The sequence below is a fragment of the Scomber scombrus genome, chromosome 1 (genome assembly GCF_963691925.1).
Source record: "Scomber scombrus chromosome 1, fScoSco1.1, whole genome shotgun sequence".
Classification (NCBI taxonomy): Eukaryota; Metazoa; Chordata; class Actinopteri; order Scombriformes; family Scombridae; genus Scomber; species Scomber scombrus.
Window position 1 is genome coordinate 32845104 of NC_084970.1, and position 26019 is coordinate 32871122.

The window sequence follows — 26019 nt, forward strand, 5'->3', positions numbered from 1 at the left end:
CATAGTAAAAAAACAACCCAACACAACGATCTTAGCCTCCACACTGCACTGGTTGTAAAATAAACAAAATACGTACAAAATATATAATGAAAGTAATAAAAAAGACAAACTAAAGGGGAAAAAAACTTTTGCAGTGCCATCTTGACATGCTGAAACCATTAAAACCATTTAAAACAGCGCAATTAACTCAGATTCTGAAATATGCAGTATCAGATTTGCATAAATGAACGTAGGCGCCGACTCATGCAGAGTGTTTTTTTCTGTCACTGTGATCTATAAAGAAAGTTCCTTATATCACAGATGGATAACGCTAACAGGCCAATTACAAAACATAGAGACTAGTTTGATCCCCACAAATCAAAAGGTCTCAATTTGCTGTGTCCTTTTTACCGCTTCCTGTTAGAGTGGCCTTATTTATCCTTTCTGTGACATAAAAATACATCACATACAAATGTTTCCCCCTATTCCCTCTTTTATTAAGTCAACTTCTCATAAAAAAAAAAAGATTTCAATTACTGATGTAAATGAATGCTCAACTCCACAGTGATTCAGCAGTAATAGAACAAATTCAGGCTTATACGTTTGAGGCGGCTGCAGCGAGGACGTAAATGTAAATGAATTTTTTTATACCAGAATATAAATGAGTTGCTTCATAAACAAACGTGCATGCTGTGTATTGCTGTTGAGATCATACTGGTGTTATATTAAATCCAAAATAAGTGTAAATTATTTTGATTGTATTACATTTTCATTTCCATATATATACATGCATCCAAGCACCAGACTCAAGCGCTCGATAGATTTTCTCTCACAAGCTGCATATTTTGGTGTGTTATCATCATTGTGCAGCTCTAAAATTTTAGTAGACGGAGCAAGCACACGCGCTCCCTGTATACCTAACCCTGAGCATGGATCAGGACTGGAAAGAGAGCAAGAGAGAGAGAGAGGAAAAAAAGATAAGTGGAGGGGAAAAAATACTCTCTCCATTCAGACAGTCAGAGAGGTTAGAACCACATCTGACGGCTCTGCTTGACCCCAGCAGACCACCGTCCATCTCCTGCAGACGGTGGGCGGCTGGGAGAAGAAGAAAAAAGAAAAAAAAAAAAAAGCATGAACCTGAACTAAATAGAAAAAGAAGAACATCTATCACAATTCTCATCCCCTCATCTTTCAACTTCTGCTGTGCCCTTTTCGCTCCACTGTCGGGGTGATTTGTCCTGGCTCCCTTTCGCCATCACAAAACTGACTCGCTACTTTATTCCGGCCGATTGAGCACTCAACGAGAGGGTCTGGCCTTCATCACCCTTCCCCTCTCTCTATATATTTCTTTTCTTCCCCCTACTGTCTTTTTTTTTTTTAAAGGTCCTCCTGTTGATTTTGTCCTTCCTTCCTTTCCGTCTCTTTTTTAACCTGCTCTGTAGATGCTGTATAGTCTAATCGGCAGGCTGATTTATGTGTAGCGTAAACTGAACTATAGCTAGAGGTGTTGCAGCAGCCCCCCCCCCCCCCCCCCCCCAACCCCAACTCCCCCCTCCATGCAGCAAACATGACCCAGGCAGTCGAGGTATTTGCATTGCTGCGAGATTTATTTTTCTGTCGAGTTGCAACCCCACCTCTCCTGGTTCCTGTCAACACAGATAGAATCTGAAGTGAAAAGTGAAAATTGAACCTCTGCGCACTGAAACTGACTTTACTGTAATTTTATACCGTGTTTCGCCTGCAGCTTCCTCGGGTTCGCTCGGCAAAATCACGCACACACACACACACACAAGCCCTACGATAAATACATACAGTTGACATGACTAACCATTATATATTTAAGTGAACATATAAAAAAAAAGGACACACCACCAATAATCTACTATACAAAATACACCAAAAAACATGAAAAAGGTCAAAACTACACAATTCTACATCATTTAATCCTTGCTAAAATACTTCATAAGAAAAGCAAAAAGTCTATTAATCTTATTTTTTTAGGGGTATAATATATTCTAAGTTGTTTTAGGGGTGTGTTTTGTGTACGGATGAGAATTGATAAGATTTTATTGATACCATCGCCTTTATCGATACTGCTTATGGGGGGGATTCTTTATTGTTTCCTTATAGATACTGATCAATTGTGTGGATAAGGGTTAGAATTAAAGAAAAGACGCTTGCAAACGCTGATGAAATACAAGATAGCTAAATATAACTTTAGTAGATTTTAGATAGTTTGAAGGGCTGCTCTGCCCTCACAGATGAGATCCACCTCTTCTCTTCCTGAGCATCAATCCATAATCAATCAATCTTATCTTTATTTATATAGCGCCAAATCATAGCAAAAGTCACCTCAAGACCCTTTTCACACAGAGCAGGTCCAGACCGTCCACTGTAATTTAATTTAAGAGGAAAAAAAGGAATTGGTAAGCTCGGACAATTAGGAACCGGATCTAAACTGGAACAAATTCTCACGTCCCATCTATAATTCTGTGTGGTAGATTATTGGTGTTGTGCCCTTTGTGATATGTTGACTTTGATTGTGATGGTTGGTTGGTCATGTGACCTGAATGTATTTATCACACTTGTGTTGCTGTGTGTAATTTTGCTGATAAAGCTGCATTCGTTCAAAATAAAGTCAAAGTAAAGTCAGTTCAGTGTGCAGGTTGGTAAATTTTCACTTTTTGATTAAGGTGTTCCTGCAACCGTCCAACGCCTGATTGAACATACCAACTGTTTCTTTTTCAAAGATTTATTTTTGGGCTTTTTTTGTCTTTGTTTATACAGTGACTGTGACTGGCATAGAGGCTAACAGGAAACAGGGAGAGGGGGGGGGGGGGGGCTGACCTGCAGCATAGGGATGCTGCTTTGTTTAACACTTTTAATCATATTTTATTTTGCCATGTGTTGCTTGGCAAACACATGCTGTGTTTATATTCAGTCTTGATGCATTTTATGTTTTATGTAAATCACTTTGAATTACCTTGTTGCTGAAATGTGCTATACAAATAAATTTCCATTGCTATAGTATTTTGTCCGTGTTGATCTGCTGTGGTAGGAAGGTTTGGACCAGATTTGAATAAAATACTTGAATTCAAATTGGCTATTTTCAGCCAGCAGCAACCTTTTAAAAAAGTGGCATCGTCACGAGTGGACTAATGAATGTATTCTGACAATTTAAGACATTTCTTCACTCTTTCTTTCATATTATTTGGCTCACATTGTGCTGTCAAGATGATGATTTGCAATATTTTATGAACGCAATTCTGCACTGTGCTACTGTATCATGTTGTTTGTGATTTTCTTTCTTTTTTGTTTTTGTTTTTGTTGTAGTTGTTGAGAATGCGGCACCCCTGCTGAAAACACATCCCTGCGGCTGTGAGCTGAACACAGTTTCATTGACTGAAAGCACAGATGTTTGGATTGATCACAGTCAGCAATCACTGCTTTCTTAGAAATGAAGGAAGTCTGTGTGTGAACGTGGATGTTATTCAGTCTCAAAACAATAGTCTGAAATTGGTTTTGACATCAACTTTGGGCAAAAAAGAAAAGAAAAGAAAAAACCCAAAACAAAACAATTGTACCACAGTCTGACCTCTTTATGATGAATGTGCAGTGCTGTGTAGTACTTAAATCGTGCATTACTCATCAGAATATGCTAGATTATGATTATAAATCCACATATTTTCAATCCATTACTTCTTGCATTGTAATCAAATTAAACACATTAACTGAAAAAAATCCTGAACCTATAACAGGGTGTATAGTTTTAGATAGAACATTAAGATTGCACGGAGATATATCTAAACGTAGTGACTTCATAGACGTTTGCTTTAGTTTAACCCTTTCATGCATGAATTATGATAACCTCAGTCAGGATTGTTTTTATTTTTCTATAGCCATGAAAAAAAAAACGAACTTTTTGAAGTGGTAGTGTATGAGATGACGCACTAGTGTCCATTGTGGTGGCTGAAGTGCAACTATGCAATAAAAATCCATGAAGAAAACAGCTTTTTGAATAGTTGTCCACTGTAGTGACCACTATGCGTCAAAGGGCTGATGTTCGAGTACATGATGATAAAATAGCTCTGTCATCTAGTTTTAGTGATCTGCAGGTGAAAAGATGTTTCATGACACGTAATTGAAATTTGAAGGTTTAGATGTCTACATATGACTTTTTTTTATTGGCATGTAGCAGATTTTACAGGATTTTATAGATGCATTTCTTATGGAGAACTTTCACCAAATGTGACATTTACAGACACAACACTATCTTAATGCGCAAGTTTATAATGAGATGTACTGGATTAGTCTAACAAGATTGCAATAGGCCAACATAGGTGTGCTGATAGATCTCCTCTAGAAGTGTCTGTGCTTATTCCTGTACTCTGTAGAGCTCTGGCTAAGTAATGGCAGAAGTTTATAATGTATGCAAAGGAGGTAAATTATTAAAATGCTGAATAAAGAACTAAATAAAACTTTAAATGATTTTGACTGGCGACAGTAAGTGAAAGAAGAGATGTGAGTGCACTGCCCATTTATACACTGATTAAATTTAAAATACACCAGAATAAAAATTTTGTCAAGATGTGCAGGCTCAATACAGATAAATAAAATAAATCCACCACCTCCATATAAAGTGTGTGCGTGTGTGTGCGTGTGTGAGAGAGAGAGTGAGTGTTCCCTAATACTGAAAATGAAAGAATCATGGTTCCCCGGTCTATAGGTTTCATTCCCGCTGCTCTAAATTAGCTCTTGTCGCATCTCAGGATCATAAATTCCAGTCTAACCTTATATGAGAGCGCCGTCTCTCAGTCCCCCAGCACTCTAACTGGATCATGCATCCATTTACTCACACACACACACACACACACACACACACACACGTTACCCAAAGCAAATCTTTCTCTCCACAACCACCAAGCGGGGAAAAGGTGGGGAAAACATAATTACCATCAAACAACTCCATCTCCATTACTCTACTGGGAATTTTCTACTGCTTTTTATTGCCACCGTGATACATCTTACAGAGGGTATGTGGAGAGATACACCTAGATTTATATATTTCTTTTACTCTTCCCCCCCACTAACTGGGGGTATGAAAGAGAGATAAAAACAATCCTACGTGGAGAAGAAGAAGAAGAAGAAGAAGAAGAACTGTGTGTGTGGAGGCGTGTTTTGCCGAGAAGGCAGATTTGAATTAGTGTTTAGATTAAAGAAACATTTCATTCAGTATGGAAGTGTTTTTTTTCCACACAGCGCGACACTAAAAATACACTCTTTCCAAGCGGCACGAACAAGAGATTAATATAAAATCATATTCTACATGACATCACGTAAATTAAAGAGATGACTGTATAAGAAAATTAAATTGTCATTCCCTCATCTCGTCTCCTTGTCTCCACAAATTAATACTTGAGGAAATACGGTGGAGTCAAATTAACACGTTTTCCAATTAGCGCAGAAGCTGTGGATGTGTGCTTGTAAAAACATACAAACACTTGATGTTTAGATTATGTTGAAAAAAGAAAAGAAAAACACCTAGGAGGTAAAAATATGGATCTGGAATTAAGTTTCGGTGGTTTAACGCTTTAAACTTGCAAAAATATAACTTTAAAAATCAAATAAAAATGTCATAATGTGTCAGATAATTATTGTTTGTTTATCTGAAACTTGCTCAGTCACACACTATAATCTGATTTAATTTCACCGCAAACCCAACCCAACATTTAGTGATGTTTTGTCTTTTTAAGGATCAATTCAACTGTACTCATGAACTCATATTAACTTTTTCATTAATTTTTTCCATTTACCTAAAGCTGCACTAAATTATAGTTTTATATTAACAATAGATCAAAAGGAAACTGTATAGATAATGTGAAAAGTGTCACTCACAAGTAGGGCCATGTATCGTTTAAATAATAACAATACCAGCACCAATCCAAGTAGCCTTAAAGTGATACGATACCAACTGAGTACTTCATTCGATATGAATAGAAGCATTAGCTTGCATAAAATGCTACCAACTCCTCCACATCTATATGATAATATTGATTTTAACACAAATGCATGTTGAAAGTCTTCATATTATTAAATATTTATTCATCAAAGAACGCTTGTGTTGATTGGCTGAGAGCAAGTCCGTACAAATAGTCATATTTTCTAGTTCTGGGTGCAAAAAGCATTGATTGCAGGCATCGTTTGACGGGAGATGTTTCCATACTGCTTGGTATCGATTTCTTTCGGTTGATACTTTAAAAGGTATTGAGTACCGATACCCAGCTTTAGTCACCACAAACTACAAACACATCATTTCAATAAGCTCAATATTTAGTGATGGACTTTCTATAAGTTTATTCTCCTTAAGAGTCAATTCAACTGTACTCTCTCTCAGTAAATCTGCATTAAATTATAGTTTTATATTTACAATGGATCAAAAGAAAACTGTATATATAATGCAAAAAGTGTCTCTCACAAGTTAAACTAACAGAAACTCATCTTCTCTCAGTTCCACAAAGCGTTTTTAGCATCTTTTGGTTTTGGTTTCACAGCTTACGGCTTTCCTCTTTTTCGGTTCAGTCTCTCCACTCTCGTGTGCTGCAGCTGGCGGCTATTTACAGTGACGAAGCTCCTACCTGCCTGTCAGCAAAGTTAACAACCAGCTGGTGAAACACGGCGGAGGAATTAGCGGCTTCTTTAGCTGCTAAATGGAGCCTCCAGCAGCTCAGGTGAAGGACGTTTACGGTTTATGATCTCATAAGTTCAAGATATTTGATGAGAAGCAGCATTGTTGCAAGAAACCAGTAAAAAGACTGTTAAAAAACATGAATAAAGATGTGATTTTTGGTGAATATAACAAGAGTCTACTTCTATATTTGTATCTGTTGAGAGGGATTATTGTAAATCTCACCCATCAATCCAAAGAAAAACTCTCAGCTCCACTACGACTATTTACTCATAACATCTACCGCGATGTAAAACAGGAAGTGAGTAAAAACCACCAACTATCAGCTCTCATTCTTAAACACGTATTATCATCTCCTGTTACACATTTGAGCACACACACACACACACACACACACACACACACACACACACACACACACACACACACACACACACACACACGCACACTCACAGCAGCTACAGAGGCCTTTGGGAGCAGCTTAAAGCAGCAGCAGATCAGAGTCGGCGCTCTACCATCAGACAGGCTGGGTCAGGGAAAGCTCGTTCCTCCGCATCGATCTCCGATGATCTCGTCCAACAGGCCAAACAGTAGTCGATGGCCCGGACAAGCCACTGCCTCCTCCTGAGGCTGAGAGGAGCACGCAGACGAGGCCGAGAGGCAGAGAGGCAGCAGAGGAGCATAAACACAGCACTGTTTTTTTTTTACAGATGTTTTAGATTTGCAGTAAAAACCTCCTCCGATTAAACTCTGACTGCAATCCCAGTTCTTCTATATTCTAGTTAATGCAGAGTCCTGTTTCTGATTATCAGCAAATAATCGGAGAAGAAAATGAACTAAAAATCTGTTGTTTATTTTCAGTAGGTTCGGGCGATGCCATTGACAGCTATTTATCATATTTAGCTGTTTTGTATATCTTGTGATTGCTTTTGGTTAAGAGCGAGGTTCCTTTTGCTTAAATCAAGTTCAAGCATTTATCAAGATGCATTTTCAAGCTTTACCAGCACCCTAAAATGTTATAGTGCTCTAAACTACCTAAATGATGTTTAATGAGAGTTATATAGACGGGACACAGCATCAATTTACTATGATTATAATGTATAGTGTGTATGTATGTGTAGTATGTATGAATAGTATATATGTATGTACAGTATGTATTTATGCATGTATGTTACTGTATAGAAGTATGTCTGTATGTTATATAGTATGTATGTACTGTATGCATGCAAGTTACTGTATATACGTCGGTATGTATGTATATATACTGTATATAATATGTATCTATGTATGTACAGTATGTATTTATGTATGCATGTATGTTACAGTATAGAAGTTTGTCTGTATGTTACATAGTATGAATGTCTGTATGTATTGTATATAGTATGTATGCATGGATGTACAGTATGCATGTATAGTGTGTATCTATGTATGTATATTGTGTATGTATGTTACACACAGTTTTGTGTTTATCAAAACTATTTTTTTCTTCTTTTCTTACTTGAGACTTTAATCATGTTCTGCCTTCTTTCAACTTCCTTTGCATCTCTCTTCTCTCTGCCTACATCAACAGGGACAAAAAAAACCAGCCTTGGAGAGGATATCGAACCTTTCACATTTACTTGCGTCTCCTTTATTAAGAGTCCATTCTGAATGTAATGCTCAGACCGGCGCTGTAAAAAAGCCACACAACACAAAACGGCCTCCACTTCCTCCGCCTTCAGACTGCCGACAGCCGTCTGTCCTTCAGACACCGCAAACAACAACGACACGATCAAAATGTTTTCAGCACCTTAAAAAGCCTCTAAAACTTTAGAAACAAATAGCAACTTTTACAGTTCACAAGACGATACTTTGTGTATAGAAGGCCAGTCAAAAGTTAGTAGATGGAAGCTGTAGAAATAACATCTCTATTAGGATTTGACCAATAAAAGGATATTTGAACACTGTGCTGCTGCTTCTTAATGATGACTTTATTCTCATTATGGTTTCACCACTTTTCTTTTTTACAACCACACTGCTTTTCTCCTATTATGACTTTCTTATGAGAATCTGAAATTACAACTTAATTCTGATAATAAAAGGCTTATTTTTCTCAATACATTACAAATTTATATATTACAACCTTTTTTTCCCCTTTTTTCCAACAAGCGACCCCATTACTTCTCCTTCATTTTCTGCTGCTTTCTTTTATTATGATTTTTTAAAAACATTTTTATCCTACCTTTGGCGTTTCCTCATTGCGGATTCATGAGAGTTATGATAGCATTTCCTCAGTTCCTGTTTTTTTATTGAGTCATTATTTGTTTCTTGCTTGTTTTTTTTTTTACTATGTAAAGCACTCTCTGTTACATTAAGGTTTATGAAAAGTGCTAATATAGTCTGATTGATTGATTGATTAATCATTTACCCCCCCCTCCCCCCTCAGTTTGAGTACCAGGTGTGCATCTCTACAGACACGGGGGGCCTACAATGCCACATTAACGGTCAGGGCGCTCCTGCCTACAAGGGGTCATTTTCCACTTCGCTCTGCATTGATTCCCCATTATGGCCGATATCACTGTTCTCCCCCCCTAGCTTAACAAAGAGCGCACGCGCACGCACACACACACACACACACACACACACACACACACACACACACACACACTGTAAGTGTCTGTGTTCATGGATGGAGCAGTCTGATAGAAAAGCTGACCAGTGTGTCCTCTGCATGGTGCCACGTGCTGTAATGGCAGAGAGGTGGAAGAAATGGGACACGTGTCTGCATATGTGTGTGTGTGTGTGTGTTCAACCGTTGTGTATGTGTTTATTGAGTGTTTGAAGGGAATTATGGGCGCAGCACCTGGCAGCACTTTAAAGAGTCAACTTGGCAAAGTGAAGAACATAACTGTGACTCTCAAGACTTTTAAATCTTAAACTTTTCACTTTTAGAAAATGTAGTTTAAAAACTTAAATCTTTGACCTTTTAAAATCAAAAGTTGAATTTTCAGGATTATGGATTTGATTTAATCCTCCACACACACACACACACACACACACACACACACACACACACACACACACACACACACACACACACACACACACACACACACACACACACACACACACACACACACACACACACACACACACACACACACCTCAACCTTGTCCCTTGTTGTATTAGCTGCAGGAATAACAATTTTAAAGATCTTTTTCTCTCCGTTTTGGTTTTCCATTCAAATTAGCTGACAGAAGCCTCTACAGGAAGAGAAATGTGACTTGTGGTTTTTCCAGTTTGCTAACGTTAACCACGGGTATGCCTACACTCATGAGTCACATGACGCTGATTAAAGTTCAGACTTGGAGGATGAGTGAATCGTGCAGCTGAGGTTGGGACGTCTGTAGCGCTGTGTGCAGGCACTGAGGCTATGCTAACGCTAGCTAGTGGTTGATGAGTTAATCCTTCCAAACTGTTTCCTGCCTGTTTGTTAAACCACAAACTTCTCATTTTTATTTTTATATGTGTTAAATAGAAAAAGATGCAGCGTGTGAAGGACTCTGAGTTGTTTAAAGACTTTGACGGCCGAGTGAGGAAAGTAATATAAAGACTAATATAACACGTTGCTTTTGCTGCTGAGTGATAAGTCATCACTTTTACAATGAGTTATAGAACTAGACCGATATATCAGTCAGCTGATATCATTGGCCGATATTGGCCTATCACAGATATATTGGTATTAGCATATATGGTGTCCAACATGCACCGATTTGTTTATTTTATTTCACGTTATATAGGCAGCATTTTAAGTATATTTGATCCTTTTTCTTAATTCAAGTTTAATATAATCATTCAATTCAATTCCCAGTGAAGTTTACTGTTTACTGTCTAATATGGGTTTTATAAACATATTCTGTATCTATAAGATTAACGGCCGATATATTGGAATCTGAATTGTTTTATTCTCTAATATCGGTATTGGCATCAGCCCCAAAAACCCAGTATCGGTCGGGCCCTAATGAGTTAATTAAGTGATTTGCGTGCTGATGGAGAGTCGAGAAGCAGACTACGGTTCAGGAGTGATTTGAGAAGTTTCTGTATTCGTTTGGATACTTTTTCCAGCTGGGTCAGCGTCGTCCACGGTGGACCCTCACTGACTCTGACTGCAGCCACTGTCGTCTTTGGGGAAGCAAATCTTTGACTGCAACCTTTCAACTCTACGGGGGGGCGAGTGTTTGATATTCAAAACACACTTTTTTTTTTTAAAGAGGAGTACCACTTTAAGAGTAAGATTGATTTGGCACAAACGGGGTCAGAGTCTGAAACATTAAAAACACATCGAACTCTACAGTTTTCTTTTACACTTCTGGCACTTTTCTCTCAATTATTCACTTGTCAGACTAATAAGAGAATTAACTCTGTTTTCATGATGCTTAAATTAGACACAGTCTTGCTAGAAGTATGATACTCTCCTCCCAGCACAAGAAATATCATCATGTGTAGCTGAACCTGATATTTTAAGGCAACCCTCTCCATCAAACAATTCACTGTACGCCTTTTCAACATCAAACTACTTCCTGTTCCAGCTCAGTCTCATCCTCTCACTTGTTTTTCACGGCTCGGCGGTGTGTTTTGTGTCTGTATAGTGTTTGTGACAGTCCCAGACGTTGATTGATCTCAGAATTCAACAGGAACTCCACTTCTTTGATCATTTCCTCCGACTGTCTCTCGGTTTCCTCTCGTCTGTGCAAGTTCAGTCATAAATAAGCTCAAAAATAAGCCAGAAAAGTTTAAATAGATTCAACCCTTGTAGATGCGTCACCACCAATTTGTGCCATCCAGAGCAAATTGTGTCCACTTCTGTCTTTTCATTTTACTTTAAATTACAATCATACCGCCTCTACATTATACTTTAAGTTCAATCTAAACAAACGTCCAAACACTGTGCTCCTTGTTTCGGTTGTTCTGAGTCACCTGGTTCACTTTTCCCCCGATCAAAAAAGCAAAGGAAAAGAAAAAAAAAAGATTAAACATACACAGAGGAATTTAAATGTGTTAAAAAAATACACACCAGTGATGTGGGTGGCGCTTGATTTATGCACTTGGTGAGTGGGACTGTCAGACAGTGTGTGTGTGTGTGTGTGTGTGTGTGTGTGTGTGTGTGTGTGTGTGTGTGTGTGTGTGTGTGTGTGTGTGTGTTTTTAAATGTGTGAAACATATATTAGTGAGACAGAAAGGCCTTCAGAGTTGCTCTAAACTGGCGTCTGGAGGGTCCGGAGATTAAACTCCGACTGGTGGGGTTGAAACCACACTAACACGCACGCACACACAGCCCAAAGCTCCCACCCGCAGCATGGGGCCAGAGGGAGAGGTCAAAGGTTAACTGAGCCAGGGTGTTAGGTCAGTGGGGTTAAATTGGACACTTTAGCACAGCAGTTGTGGGGTCAATTGGAGCAGGGGTAGAGGGGGTCATTGTGTGGTCCAGTTACTGGTTATGCATGCAACATGTCTCGTGCCATAGCCCCTCCCCCCACTCCACCCTCCACACACACACGAAAACCTGTGCATGTCAGCAGTGTATCGTGTGTGTGTGTGTGTGTGTGTGTGTGTGTGTGTGTGTGTGTGTGTGTGTGTGTGTGTGTGTGTGTGTGTGTGTGTGAATGTGAAAGCGGTGCGTGCGTCCAGCAGCATGCTGATGAATGTGTGTTAAGCAGCTTAATACCTAGCCAGTCGTTGAACTTCTTAACTTCGGAGGGCAGGCCCAGCTCGGTGAAGTCGCCCATGTGCAGCAGCACGTCGCCGTAGGGCATCTGGATGCCATCTGTACGCGAGTGTGTGTCCGACACACACACAAACCTGGTGTGTCCTGTTGGCTTGGGAGTGTCGTAGGGAATGGGGTCCACCCTGATAACACACAGAAAGAGAGAGAGAGAGAGCTGTTAAGGAAGGGAAGTGGATGATGAGGAGCTGGTGGACATTTTCTTTTGTATAGAAGGAACAACAGCTTCAACAGAGCAAGATGATCAATGTTTTACCCGTTTTATTGTGTTGAATTAACAGTTTCATATCAGTGCTACATTATATTACACTGCAATCTGTCAATCACCTGAAACAACAAAAACAATGTCAGGAAATACTCCAAACTAGCCGTTATCTTTGAGTAATGCTTGTATTCAGAAATGTGAAAATGTGACAACCACACACACTTTAAATGACAAAATGATACTGAAAATGTGTAGAAATAAAAAGGCTGTTAACCTGAAGCAACAGTGTTCTCCTTTAAGTGACTCATGTAAAAGTATAGAGTGTATTTCATTACTGAACCCATAAACAAGGCGGCATTTGAAAACAATTGGTTATGAATAAGTTCAGCAGAGGTTGTCTACAGACGTCTTACTGTCTCTAAATAATACCTTCATCACCTAAGCGGTTACTTTCTCATAATCCCTACAGCTGACACGCACTGCACAGCTTCACGCTATCAACTTTGAAAATGCCGAAACAGTTTTTGACAAGTAAAAATCACACCCTCAAAAAGTCACACATGTGTTGCCATGTTTTCACCTACAAGGCCAAACTCATTTTTCATTTTTCCGAGCAGTTGAATTTTCCACTCATTATCACTGATGTTCTAACCTTGCTTGTATTTAGCCATTTTTTTTATAATTGTGAACATCATTCCCCTGTAATAAAAGCTTCAATTCAAAGAATGTGCCCTTTTTTCCTCTTTGTGAAATTCCAAAAAAAAAGGTGCATTCAAACAGAGGCATATTTTTTTGGAGGGGTGGGGGGGGCGTATGCTAATTTCATACTAGATAACAGAAGGGGCACAGCTGAACACTGAAACCTTAAATAGATCATTTGTTGTGCAAAATAAATTACACGGTCTACAGAATAATACATGCAGCAGAGCAAAAAGCATCTCAAAAGGAAAAAAAAAGGGAGAGACATTACAGCAGTGAAAAATGTGTAGCTCAGATTGGGAAAACAACCAGCGCTCGGGTTGAGTTGTGCACACAAGGAGGGCAATGGCTGTTTTGTGGCATCAGATTGGCTAAAGAGATGGTGAATTAAGGCATGCAATGTCCTTTCTATCCATTATCTAAAGAAAAAAAAACACTTAGACCCAAGTCTGGCTGGGGGAGAAAAAAAAAAAGCCTTTTATTCAGCCTTTTTGTTCAATGTAAGCACGTCTGTTAAAAGGGAAGAAAAACCTTTACTTTTTTTCTGACTGAAAAGGGAAAAGAGGACACAAAAAAAAGGAAAAATCATCTTGTCTGTAATTGAAGTCTACAATGTGCAATCCTCCAACACTCTGCCACTAGACCATTATTTCATTAGAAGGGATGTCACTCTGTTGACAACATCAGACACATAATCAACGCCGCAATCTCCAACCTGACATGAACACACACACACACACACACACACACACACACTCATACACACACACAAGTTAACTCACATGTGTGCACAAACATGGCACGGAAACAGAAACAAGAGACTGACCAAAAAAATCAAAAAAGGTTTCAACACTGGGAGAAGATGTCATTAACCGAGATGGAGAAAATAGGCACCTATGCACAAAAGAAAAATCTCATGGGGAGGGGGGGGGCGACGTCGCATTTGAGAGGCAATTTCTCCCCCTTCCTATTTTCCTATTTCTGTGGCATATTGAGCAGAATATTGCCTGGGATCTGTTGTTAGTTCTGTGTTTTTGAAAGATGTCATCTTGCCGAGGTCACGTTAATGGTAGGACGACAGAAGACAAGCTGGCCACCGTCTGTAGTGCGGAGCCAACATGTGCAGCCTGTGTAGCCGCTGCCCGAAGTCCAGCCACCATCTGTAGTCATGGTGTGTGGTCAGTCTGTAGTAGTATGAGGGAGTGGGTGTGATGATATGGATAAAACCTTCAACATATAAAGTGTTTTAGTCCTTGAGAAGCATCCAGAGCAGGTTTGACGCTCCTTGAAGTCTCTTAAACTTCTTCTGGAGGGATGAAAACTGTTCACTACTACTCCAAAATCTCTCATTTATATTCAATTCAGTTGAGATCTTGTGACTATGAATGCCGTATATAACATCCACCTCATTTTCATCATGCACCATTCATGCCTTGTATAGAAGCATCTGGACCCATCATGTTTCTCCACTCACTGAATTCATGTTAATACTTTAATTGGTCACCAGTCTGCAGTCTGCGTGGTCAGTCCATTTGGATTTAATGGAAATTCAATTGAGAACTATTTATAGACCAAATAACCAGAGTTGAATGCTCTAAATGTTTTTAACTAAACCAGTGAATTAAATACAAGTATGGTACTTCATCACATTGAAAAAAAAATCTTATAGATCTAATACTAATAATACCCAAATAAAATACTATATTCTGTTTTATTAGTTGGTATACCAAATAATCAAGAGGATAATGCAATACAGGCAATACTGGATTTAAACTGCATCTCTCAAAAATCACTTCACAAAGTCAGCAAAATGTTTGACAAAGATTTGATGTTTATTTCTGTTTTCCAAAATGTTTACTTTTATATGCTTTCCTGGTTTCAAATTATACTTAATTATAGTCAGTTTTTACAATGTAAACTGTTGCAGTGATTCATCATTTGATCTATTTGTCAATCGACAAGAAAGTGAATCAGCAATTATTTGGCTTAAACTGGTTTATAAAGGTAAAAAGGTTGTACACTGAGATGTGTGTACAACTGTTGTCAAATTTCTCTGATTCTCTGCTTTTCTTCTGTCTTCTATGACTGAAAACTGAATATCTTTTACAGCGGAGGAAGTCACTTTGTGCTTTAGTGAAACAGCGACTGACATGATATATAGCCATAGTAAGGAAGAGGTTAATCAATAATGAAAATAATCGTTGCAGCTCTACACATTAGACATTCAAGACCTGCTTATTATAATTAGTATGTCGTATGGATTTGGGACACGCTGACTGTCTGTTGTCTAGCCATTGTTTTGTAGTCACCATCTGTGATCGGTGGCCTATCGTCACGTAAACCTGCAGCCTGCAGTTTGTAGCAGCTCCGTACTTTGCAGCATCTGGAGGAGTCGACTGTTATTTCTGCCTGAATGAATGAATGAACTGGTAGCTGCTCAAAATGTGACTCTGCTGCTTTACACTGAAGACTGAACAGAGCCTTCAAGTTAAAAAATCTTATCTGTGGATTTTAAGACCACTGATTCAGCCATTTTTAATGAGTATTTGCCATTACTGATCAGCTCCCAATCAATTGGTGCATGGCTAGTAGAGGGGATTTGTAATCTCATTAGTCAGTAATCATCCATGTGTAGCGTGTCTTTGCTCTATAGCTTGTAGCTTTATGTTTGCAGTCTTCAAAACACAGAATCTAGTCTGCACACTGTAGCTTATGGCATTTGATGTTTAAGTCTGCAGGAGATCGCTAGTCAATATTTGATAGTTATTGGTTCCTGTCCCTCCTTTATAGCTCCTGCACTGCTTCAGCCGGGAGAGTCACTGGAGCAGAACGAGGGTCTCAGTTAACTGAGCGAGCCCTGGACTCCACAACGAATACACTGGACAAAATGAAAAAGTAGCTACAGAGATAATGATATTTACTATTGACTTTGTGCAGTAAATAAGTCTGTGTGCTCCTACACGCACGCACACACACACACACACGCACACACACACACACACATGAACATGCAAACGCATTAACCTAAGCCAGCAGAGCAGCACATACATGGCTGTGAGTCCGCTGATTAGATTTGGTGCTCTGTGGTGCCTGGACGTCATGCAGCTTTACAGGACTCGACAGTTCTCGTCATGGAGGAAGGACGAACGCAAAACCACATGGGATGACAAAACACACATACACACACACACACACACACACATATATATATATAGAGAGAGAGAGTATGCAGATATATGCACGCACACAAACGGGCATATTAAGACAAAGCCGGGAGAAAAACAACCTCCATCTCCTCCCCTTTCCTTTGAGATTTAATCCACCCTGAGAATGTAAGTAAATACCAGCAGCCCCTATCAATTAGAGCAGGTCTGGGCCAAGAAACCTTCATGATAGTACTGCATTGCTCTCTCTCTCTCTCACACACACACACACACACACACAAAAAGAGAGGGCCCCTGTCTTTCCTGTTAACATATGACTGTATAACAATCCAGAGGTTCATTAGTAATGTATACAGGAGTTCAGGAGTTCAGCAGTGCAGCAGAGGCCTCTGATCTATTGTAAACGAGACAGTGAAAATGAAAAAGTCTTCCTGCGCTCCGGCAGCAGGTAAAAGAATATTCTCCAGTGACAGACTGAACTGTGTTAGCATGAAGGTTCGTGTTAACATGTCTGAGCTTCGACGTGACATCAGAGGGAAGACTGCGGAGGGAAAAGAGTGTGGTGGTGGTGGGGGAAGAGAGAGAGAAAAAGAGAGAGAGAGAGAGAGAGAGAGAGAGAGGAGAAATGCTAATGCGCTCGAGGAGGGCAGGAGCACACACTCTGAAATCCGCCATGACATTGGAGCTGACACAAAACCGAGGTCTGTGGCTGCAGAAATATCTGCTCGATGAAGGAACGTCTGTGAACCTACGACGGAGAAACCCGTGGTGCAGCAATTAATCCTCACCTACAGCTCAAACATTACTGCAAAAATGGAGCTTGAAGATTTTTAGAAAATTGTTAATCACATTCATTTGTCTCCATTTGAGGAAATAAATTGGGGGGTTTTTTGTGCATCTTCTTGACGTTTATTTTCACTATAATCTCAACATGCAGCATTTCTGGAGGAGACACCACTCAGACAATCCTGCTTTCATTCTCACTGTCAGGCTTTTGTTCTGATTACGTTGAAACCATTAACCAATGATTTTTCCTCTCTTACGTCGAGCTTTTCACTTTGTTTCTTCTGTCGGTTTCTCTGCTGCTTTAACATGTGAAGCTGCCGACATAATGCTGCAGATTTAAATGTTGTCACTGGTCAAATTTGACGAGGACTGTTCATCAAACACTTCAATATCATTTTAATGATCTGACTATTAACTGAGGCCGCAATAAAAAAAATCCATTAAAAAAAAAACCCTTAAGCATCCCATAAATCACACACTTTTAATACAGGTGCTAAAATAAGACTAACAAGTTTGAACCTTAAGATTGTTCAGATTGGAAAACGACACAAAGTAGATGTGAAAAACGACCAAATCTTGGAAAACAGATGCAGTTATTGGTTACGTGTGTCTGTAGAGAGGAGACAGAAGCAGCGATAGGAGTATAGAAAAAAAAAAAACTCAGGAGGAGAGAGACAGAGGGAGGGTGGGAGTGCTGCTCTCTGATGTCTGTAGGAGGATATTTCATTTGACTGAGCACACTTGGCTCCGTGGCCTTTTGGAAAAACACACAAGCAAAACGGGGTCAAAGTTCAGCTCCGAGCCTGCTCCTTCAAACGTGACACTTAACTGGCAGCAGATAAGAAGGTCGCCGTTTCTGTCGCTCTCTGACTCGCAGAGCTCTTTACGGACGCCATATAATCACTGTGATTGATTGCGATGCTACTTCTTCTTCTTGTTCTTTCTCTCTCCCCACACACAGACACACACACACACTCACAAGTTTTTCACTGCATAAAAAGAAGACAAAAAAACTCCAGAGGCTTTGCAGTGTCCAAAAAACAGACTGTTGCTGTTTGACTGGACGGGCCAAAAAAGTGTCCGGCCAAAGTGCTCTTATCTTAACTTCATAATATTAGTTGCAGCTATCCATTACTGCAAGAGATAACTTCATGTATAAAAAAGTGAGCAAGGAAGATTCAAAAGACAAAACAAGACAGTCTAGGCAGGTGAGGCTAAAAATCCTACAACGCTGCCACTTAAGTTTATTACATCTTCTCTTTTATCCTTTATTATAACTACGCCTCAGTGATGCGTTTGGATGTGCTGACATCGTCTTTGCAGCATTTTTCATCGACTTTTTTAAAACTAAAATGTAGGCAATTTAAAGAGCTTTGTGCTATTATTATGAGTAGAGCTGCAGAGGAATGCTCGGTTTCTCTCTTTGAATTTGAAGTGGATCAAAAAGAATCTGCAACTAATTTGATAATGAATTCATCGTTTCAGTAATTTTTCCAAATAAAATGCCAAAACTTGTCTGGCTTTAAACTTCTCAAATGTGATGAAAAGCTGGTTTTCTGTCATATATGGCAGCAAACTTTGGTTTTGGATTGTAGGTTTTTTTAATGCATGTATTTTTCGGAGGATTTTTGCCTTTGTTAGATAGTTAGTGACGAAGAAGTCGACAGGAAACGAGGGGAGAGAGAGAAATGGGTATAAAACGCGACAAAAGGTCTCTTGCCAGACTCGAACGAGGGTTGCTGCGGATATTTGACATGCGCTGAAACCACTCGGCTACCAAAACGCTCCATTTTGGACTGTAAGTAGGACAAAACAAGCAAATTGGAGACATCTGAGCTCTATGAAATTACCCTGAAATAAAAATAAAAATGAGCTGATATCTTACCACAGAGAAAAATTACACATTCAAGAGAAAAATACTTGAACTTTACACCCTTATGTGACTATTCAACGTGTAATTCTTAAACAATGGGTAGTAACCTGCTGCTATAACAGCCTCCGCTCTTCTGGGGGGTTTTTTTATACCCCACAAGATTTTGGAAAGTCAGCTGCAAGGATTTATTTCCAATTCAACCACAAGAGCGTGAGCGAGCTCCAACGCTGAAGTTCATCCAAACCAAACTGGGGAAACTGGGGAAATTTATTTATTGGCCTGATTAAGATTAAGACTTCCCTTTCTTGACACTGATGGAGCCTCGCAGGAGAAAAACGTAACTAAAAGTATGTAGACGGGGGTTTTACTTGTAGTGTAGTGTTGTGTTGTTCTGATGGCATAAATTAGGACAATTTTAAAGCATTTTCAGACAACTTAAGATGGATTTTAAGTTTGCTTTTGTTCAGCCTCCTCAAGTCCAGTCGGGGTTAATGGGGTCAACGACCTCTGAGCTGCCCACTTGTCTCAGACAGAAGCAGACGTCAATCACGGTGTGGCTACGATTTCCCTCCATTTTTATACCTGCTGCCACCTGCTGCTGAGGGATTCGCCTCCAGCTCCTCCCCTCCTTTCTTTCTCCCTCCTTCCTCCTTCCTGCTCCTTCATTGTTAATGGAGTCATCCCGCTAATGATTTCTCACCAACAAGCCCACCAGCGGTAAGCCAGCCACCTAAAACCTCCTCAGGGTCGAAAGAAAAGGAGGAAATGTGGGAATTGACTGCTAATCAACTAAAGCTGACCTGCCTACATGTGATAAACAGGATCAAGACTTGTACAATGGTTGGTTTCTCTCCTCTTCACCCCCTCCGTCTCCTCCCGAAGGAGAACAGAGCAAAGTCTGAAACTGTCAAGACAAATAAAATTCACTGATTTTAACTCGATAACAACGGGTACAAATTCACACGCTGCATGCAGGATTCATGTAAAACGCCAGCTTGGATCACATTTAACATTTTTTTGCTTGAGTCATCTCAACAAACTAACTGTTAAAATATTAAAATCGAGGAGGGGAGTTGAACTGTCTGACTGGATGCGAGCTTGCAGGACATGAAAATGAAAATCACGAGCGAACAACATTTCAGCGGGCATGTTGCTTCCAGGATTTGACAAAAACTCCCGATTGAAACGAGATTCACGGGACGATTTTCTGGGAACAAAAACCACCACGTTTCCAGAAGAAGGAACTCAGTGATTTTTTTTCTCGCAGTAAATATTTAATTTGCTTCTGGCACGACGTCTTACAACTGAAAATATGCTGTTTAATGCTAAAATCTGATTAGCTGTAGTATTTTGGATGGTCTATTGGTGGGTTTTGGGGGATTATTTTGCAGCTCTATTGTTCCCAGTGGAGTGAAAATAGCTTAATTGTGATCAAAATCAGAGATAGTGAAGGGCAAATATCAAAAAAATGGACAATCAGTTGAAAAAAAGTTCAAGTTCGAGTCATTTAGTCTGAAATTTATCTTACTGAACCGAGCCAACAGGAAAGAAGACAAGCTTTGATGATCAGAAGTAAAAAAAAATCACAGCAGCTGATAAAAGACTTTAAAATGGACCTTGTGTTTGATCAAGTCCTCGTCTAACTTCACAACAGAAGGCTGAGGAAATGTGATGTTTGTGTGTCAGTGCCGCTAAAAAAGAACAGCAATCTTTTCTTTTTTTTTAAAGATAATTACAGCTGAACTGGAGACAAAATAGTAACAGGTCTTTCACGGAGCTCTCTCACTCACACACACACACATACACACGTCTTTATCGCTCTTTCAGGAGAAACATCAAAACACAATGCTCCCTATTTCCTCTGTCTATAACCTCTGCATCAGTTCCCCTCCCCCCATCTCTCTCTGCCTCTCTTATAGACTCACACACACACACACGCACACACACACACACACACACACACCGCTCAATCATCCACGGTGCAATACCATTTCTCCGAGAGGAGCAGAGAGAGAGCGCCTCTCTTATCTTCTGCGTTTCAGCTGTCTGCACTAATTCAATAAACTTCAGAGGAACAAAATGAACACAGGAATAATGGTGTGTGTGTGTGTGTGGGAGGGGGTGGGGGGTGGGAGGGGATGGGGATGCACGAGGGAGTGGAGAAAAAGGCAAAAGGTGCGAAACGAGAACAAGCAAAACAAACAAAAAGGAAAAACCCCTGACAGGAAAAAAAAAAGGGTGGCGAAAAGAAACAGGCAGAATGCAGATACAGAATGATGAGAATGTTTGAGCCCAAATGTGAAAATGAGACGAAGAAAAACATGAAAAAATAAGCAAACTGCAAAAAGCATTCATTGATTTTAAAAAGGAAATATTTAAACCTGCCTCCAACTAAAGATCTTCCAAGTCTAAATATTAGTAGTAGTGGTGGTTGGTTCAAGCTATTAGTCGATGATACTAATTGTAATATATATATTTTGGGCTCCAGAAGATGGTTAAAGCTCCAGGGATGAGAAAGAAATTTACTAAATTACAGAGAAATACAAAACCGTAATAATGAGCCTTTAATATATAAATATACAGGCGTCAAATTGAGCCGCTTCTTAACGAAAAAGTAACAACAAAAGCAGAAATGGTTCTTAAACTGAACATTTAGTCGTCATACATTTAGGATAGTAATTTAATTAGTTAAAAAAAAAAATTTGGGGGCTCCAGAAAATGTTTTGAGCTTCAGGGATAAGAATAAATGTTATAAATAACACTGTTAACACTGTGCTCCATTACAGAGAAATACAAAACCGTGATAATGAGCCTTTAATATATAAATTTACAAGCGCCAAATGAATTGAGCCGCCTGTTAATGACGAGCTAATGCAAAAAGCAGAAGTGGTTCTGGATGTGTTAGAACAAGCAGAAAGAAGACTGAACATCTAATGTATTTTAAATACAGTATAACATTACACAACTCATGCACCTGTAACAACACGCTAGGTGGCTAACGTCAGGCTACCAACATGTTTCAGATGATAAGTTGTGTTCGAGGTCGACGAATCATGTGGGAATGTTTGTGTGTCACCTTCTTGGATTCGTCCTTTACACGCTTTAAAATGATTCCACACTTGATGATTTCCTGCCCGTCACAGTCTAATAACTTTTACTAGCTTCATCATTTGCCTCAGCCTGGTCTAGAGGGTCTTGAGGTTTTTTTTTCTTAACCTCCTGCATCTATGCACCAATGAAAACTTGGTATTCTTATATCAACGGTATCGGTTTGGTCGACCATTTGGGTCAGCTCTAGAAAATATGATGGTGCTTTGCCTTGAATGCACCCGCCCTGCTTCCTCTCCCCCCACTTCTACTCCATTTGTTCAGCCTCGTCCTCACCCCTCCCCGTTACTCCTGCCATAATGGCCGAGTATGGCACACACAAAGCCTGCGTTACAATATCAGCACTGGAGAAACCTTCCGGCACTGCGCTGGGAAATAAATTGCTTCTGCTAATGCCCCTTTCATTACGGCACAGCCCTTAATTGTGCTGCTGACAGTCTGCCTGGCTGCAGGGCTGATGGGAGGAAGGCTGAGTAGACGGGCATGACGCGAACCCTCGGGGGCCAAAACACCAAATAGCAGAGAATAAAAGTAGTGGAGCGGTCTTCACCTGGACAGACTGAGAGAGACTGGGTCAAAACCTCGTATGAGGCTGAACTGTGTATGAAACACCAGAGGGCATTTAATGCTACTTCGTCTGGATACCATCACACATGGACAGACATTTTTACGTTTTTTGCATTAATGTAAGTTTAAATTTATTCATTTGTGCAGCACTGTTCATACAGTAGCTTTAACTCAAGGTGCTGCAAACATAAGAAAAACATTAAATAATACTTAAAATACATTGCACCAGCTTTTGGGTTTAGACTATATGCTGCTGTTGTAAGATTGAGGTTGAGTTAAGATTCAGGCTTTTTTTTTAAATGTTTCATATATTATTTCACTGACCCACAACCTGAAAGATACTTTAAATGCAATAACTATCAAATTAAACATTAATGTTAAGTGTAAATGAATCCAGTACTGTGTGTTTCATGTGTGTAAATGCAGTAGATGCATGTAACGTGCAGAAATTGGCTGGCGATGGCACACAGATCTTCTCTTCTCATGTGAACGTTAATCAACTGACTCCCTCGGCAGATAATCGTGGCCCTATTCTCACCTGAAATATTATTAAAACTTAATAGAGCGACATATTAACAGCCCTACAGCGAAGATTACAACAGCTTAACTTCCACCATTGCTTGCTTTTTGTTAGTTGATACAAAATGCATTCTGCGATACTTAGCTTTGGCAGACATCGGCTAGCTTCAACTGAGCAATGGTGCAACTTCATCACTCAGTCAGCGAAAGACTCAGTGATGGACAGACATGTGTTTGGGTCTGAACCAGCTGCTGCTATCCAGCCAACAACACGACAGCTTCACTTTGTAAAGCAAAGGTTTCAGCTTTTCGATTTTTCAGTGGACATGTTTTGTAAGGCAGCATTCAAACACTTCTTGTAGCTCTTTTCAGACATTTTTCTTACACCCAGGTGGACCCAGATTGTGTCTACATCCAGTTAGGGACTGAAAAGCCCAAAAAACTATGTGGTGATGCTTTTATAAGACATTCTCACACAAGAAGGACCACATATTGAACCTGAATGCTGTTTTGGTATCAAACAAAATGCGTCTACAGCACCAAATATTAGTGGCTCCACATTAAAATAAAAGTTTTGCAATTTTCTTTTGTTTGAGAACTTTAAAAACATGAAAAATAGGTTTATATTTCTCAAAGCCTAAGAACATAATTTTGATAAATGATCATTAGTAATGTGGAGACAATAAAAGCAATGGTAGTAGCAGTTATTCTTAATTTTGCTCAGCCAAAACGTAATGAAAGTTCAGGAAACCGCATCACTATAATTCATTTTAAGACAAAAAAGGTAAGCTTTATTATAATGCTGTATCCAAGTATTGTGATGACTAAATTCACAGATTATAGTGGCTCCCAAATCAAAAAAATCCATCAATATTATTCGGATTGTTCTCTCAGCTGGCTCAGGATCCAGTTAAGGTGGATTTGCAGGTATAACAGTATTAGTTTCAGCTGTATTTGTTTATAATTGGATGCATCTTCTTTGCTCAGTAAACAAATAACCACATACATGATCTGTGTGTAACATATACGAGTAACTCCACCATACTGAGTGTGTTTCTGTACAAAAACCAAATACAGATGATTAGATCAGCATTATATCTACCAATTAAAACATTAAGTTGCTGATTCGGTTAAAAAACCAGACACACTGATGGAAGTTTAATTATTAATAACCATTAATCTTCCATTAACAGGCTCCACCAACAGCTATATTCCAGCGAGCTCAATTAAAATCCTCGTAGATGTTTGAGATAGAAAAACGACAGAAAATATTCATGTTTAGTTTTTTTCTAGATGTGATTTCATGAAGCCAAAGAATGATCAACACTGCTTCTCTGATTGTAATTAAATCATTAATTCCTGCAGAACCTCACGTAGAAGTTACGAAGTGTCTGGCGTTGAAGCTTCCATGGAGTCAGGAGTAAAATAATGCGACTGTTGAAATGAGTCATTTGGATTATAAACCCGACACTGATTTCCAGCACAGGCTCACTACACGCACTTTAAACTGCATAAGCGGCGGACTTGTCATGTTGAGAAGTTGCAGGCTCAGGCCACTTTACCTCCATTTCATATCGAGAGGTGGGGGGGGGGGGGGGGGGGGGGGGGGGGGTGACATCATCAGGAGATCATGCCCTGCGATGCCAGGCTCCAGGGAGGACGGAGGGGGGCTCAGAGGCCAAAAATCTCAAAGACATCAAAAGGGCTTCAATCTCTAAAAACAGCAGACCTGTCCAATGTCAACTGTCACTTAACCCCCTCCTCATCTGCCCCCCCCCCCCTCCCTCTACCACCACAACCATGGTCCCGCCGGGCTCCAACAGCAGGTCAGGGGTGGAGAGGGAACTTAATCAAGGGTTCTCCTGTTACAAAAGCCCTTCCACTTCTGCCGTCGAGCGGCGGCGGCGGCCCGACGGAAACAAAAGGAAACGAAATGGGACCGACTCTTTGTTCTCAGGAGGGCTGAAGCCTGACTGCAGCTCCTCCACTAACTGTTTGGGAGGAAAGTGAAATAACAGATAGCAAGGCGAGCGATAGATAGAGAGAGTGAGCTAAACATGAGGCTGCACTATTGAATGGTGTTTCTCTTATTTTTTAATGTGCCATTGATTAATAATCATATAAAGATAGATTTCTGGCTTACCAAGGCATTTTTAAACCCTAAAAAAGTCCACTTGTGGTACACCGATAGCTTGATACTTGTCGTTTTGTTTCCGCCTCATTACTCAGTCTGACATTGTGTGCATGTTAGCTGTTTTATGTTAGGTATGTGGGGGGGGGGGGGGGGGGGGGGTTATGTTGCCCTCATTAGAGTCTGCTGGAGCACTCTCATTGACGTCCATGCAATCCATGCAACTAATGATTATTTTCCTTATCGATTCATCTGTAGATTATTTTCTCATTTAAACAATTAGCCGTTTCCTCGACTAAGTGTCAGAATACGGGGGGAAAAATAGGTTAATCACTGTTTCCTAAAGCCTAAGATGCAAAGAAAGCAGAAAATCTTCTCCTGTAAGAAGCTGCAACCACAATTTTGGCAAAAAAAAAAAATGACTCAAAGTGATTAGCGATTCTTTTCCTGTCAATAGTCTGAAATGGATTGAAGCACAGCAGCGTAAATATGATGTTGCCGCCTTAATCCCACCTTCAAAGCTCTGCCTGGCTTTAGCTGT

General features: G+C 39.8%; 2 protein-coding genes across 2 annotated transcripts in view; both read right to left on the minus strand.

Annotated features, from left to right (window-relative positions):
- The window catches only part of mpped2a (metallophosphoesterase domain containing 2a), a 78915-nt gene that overhangs the window by 39661 nt on the left and 13235 nt on the right, over positions 1–26019 (minus strand). Inside the window, exon 3 of the mRNA XM_062422197.1 lies at positions 12370–12551. Coding sequence (XP_062278181.1) covers positions 12370–12551 — 182 coding nt within the window. The remainder of the gene's footprint in view (positions 1–12369; positions 12552–26019) is intronic.
- slc22a18 (solute carrier family 22 member 18) overlaps positions 521–26019 on the minus strand; it is a 200523-nt gene continuing 175024 nt past the window's right edge. The window contains exon 11 of the transcript XR_009925323.1: positions 521–531. The gene's annotated coding sequence lies outside the window, so the exon portion shown is untranslated. The remainder of the gene's footprint in view (positions 532–26019) is intronic.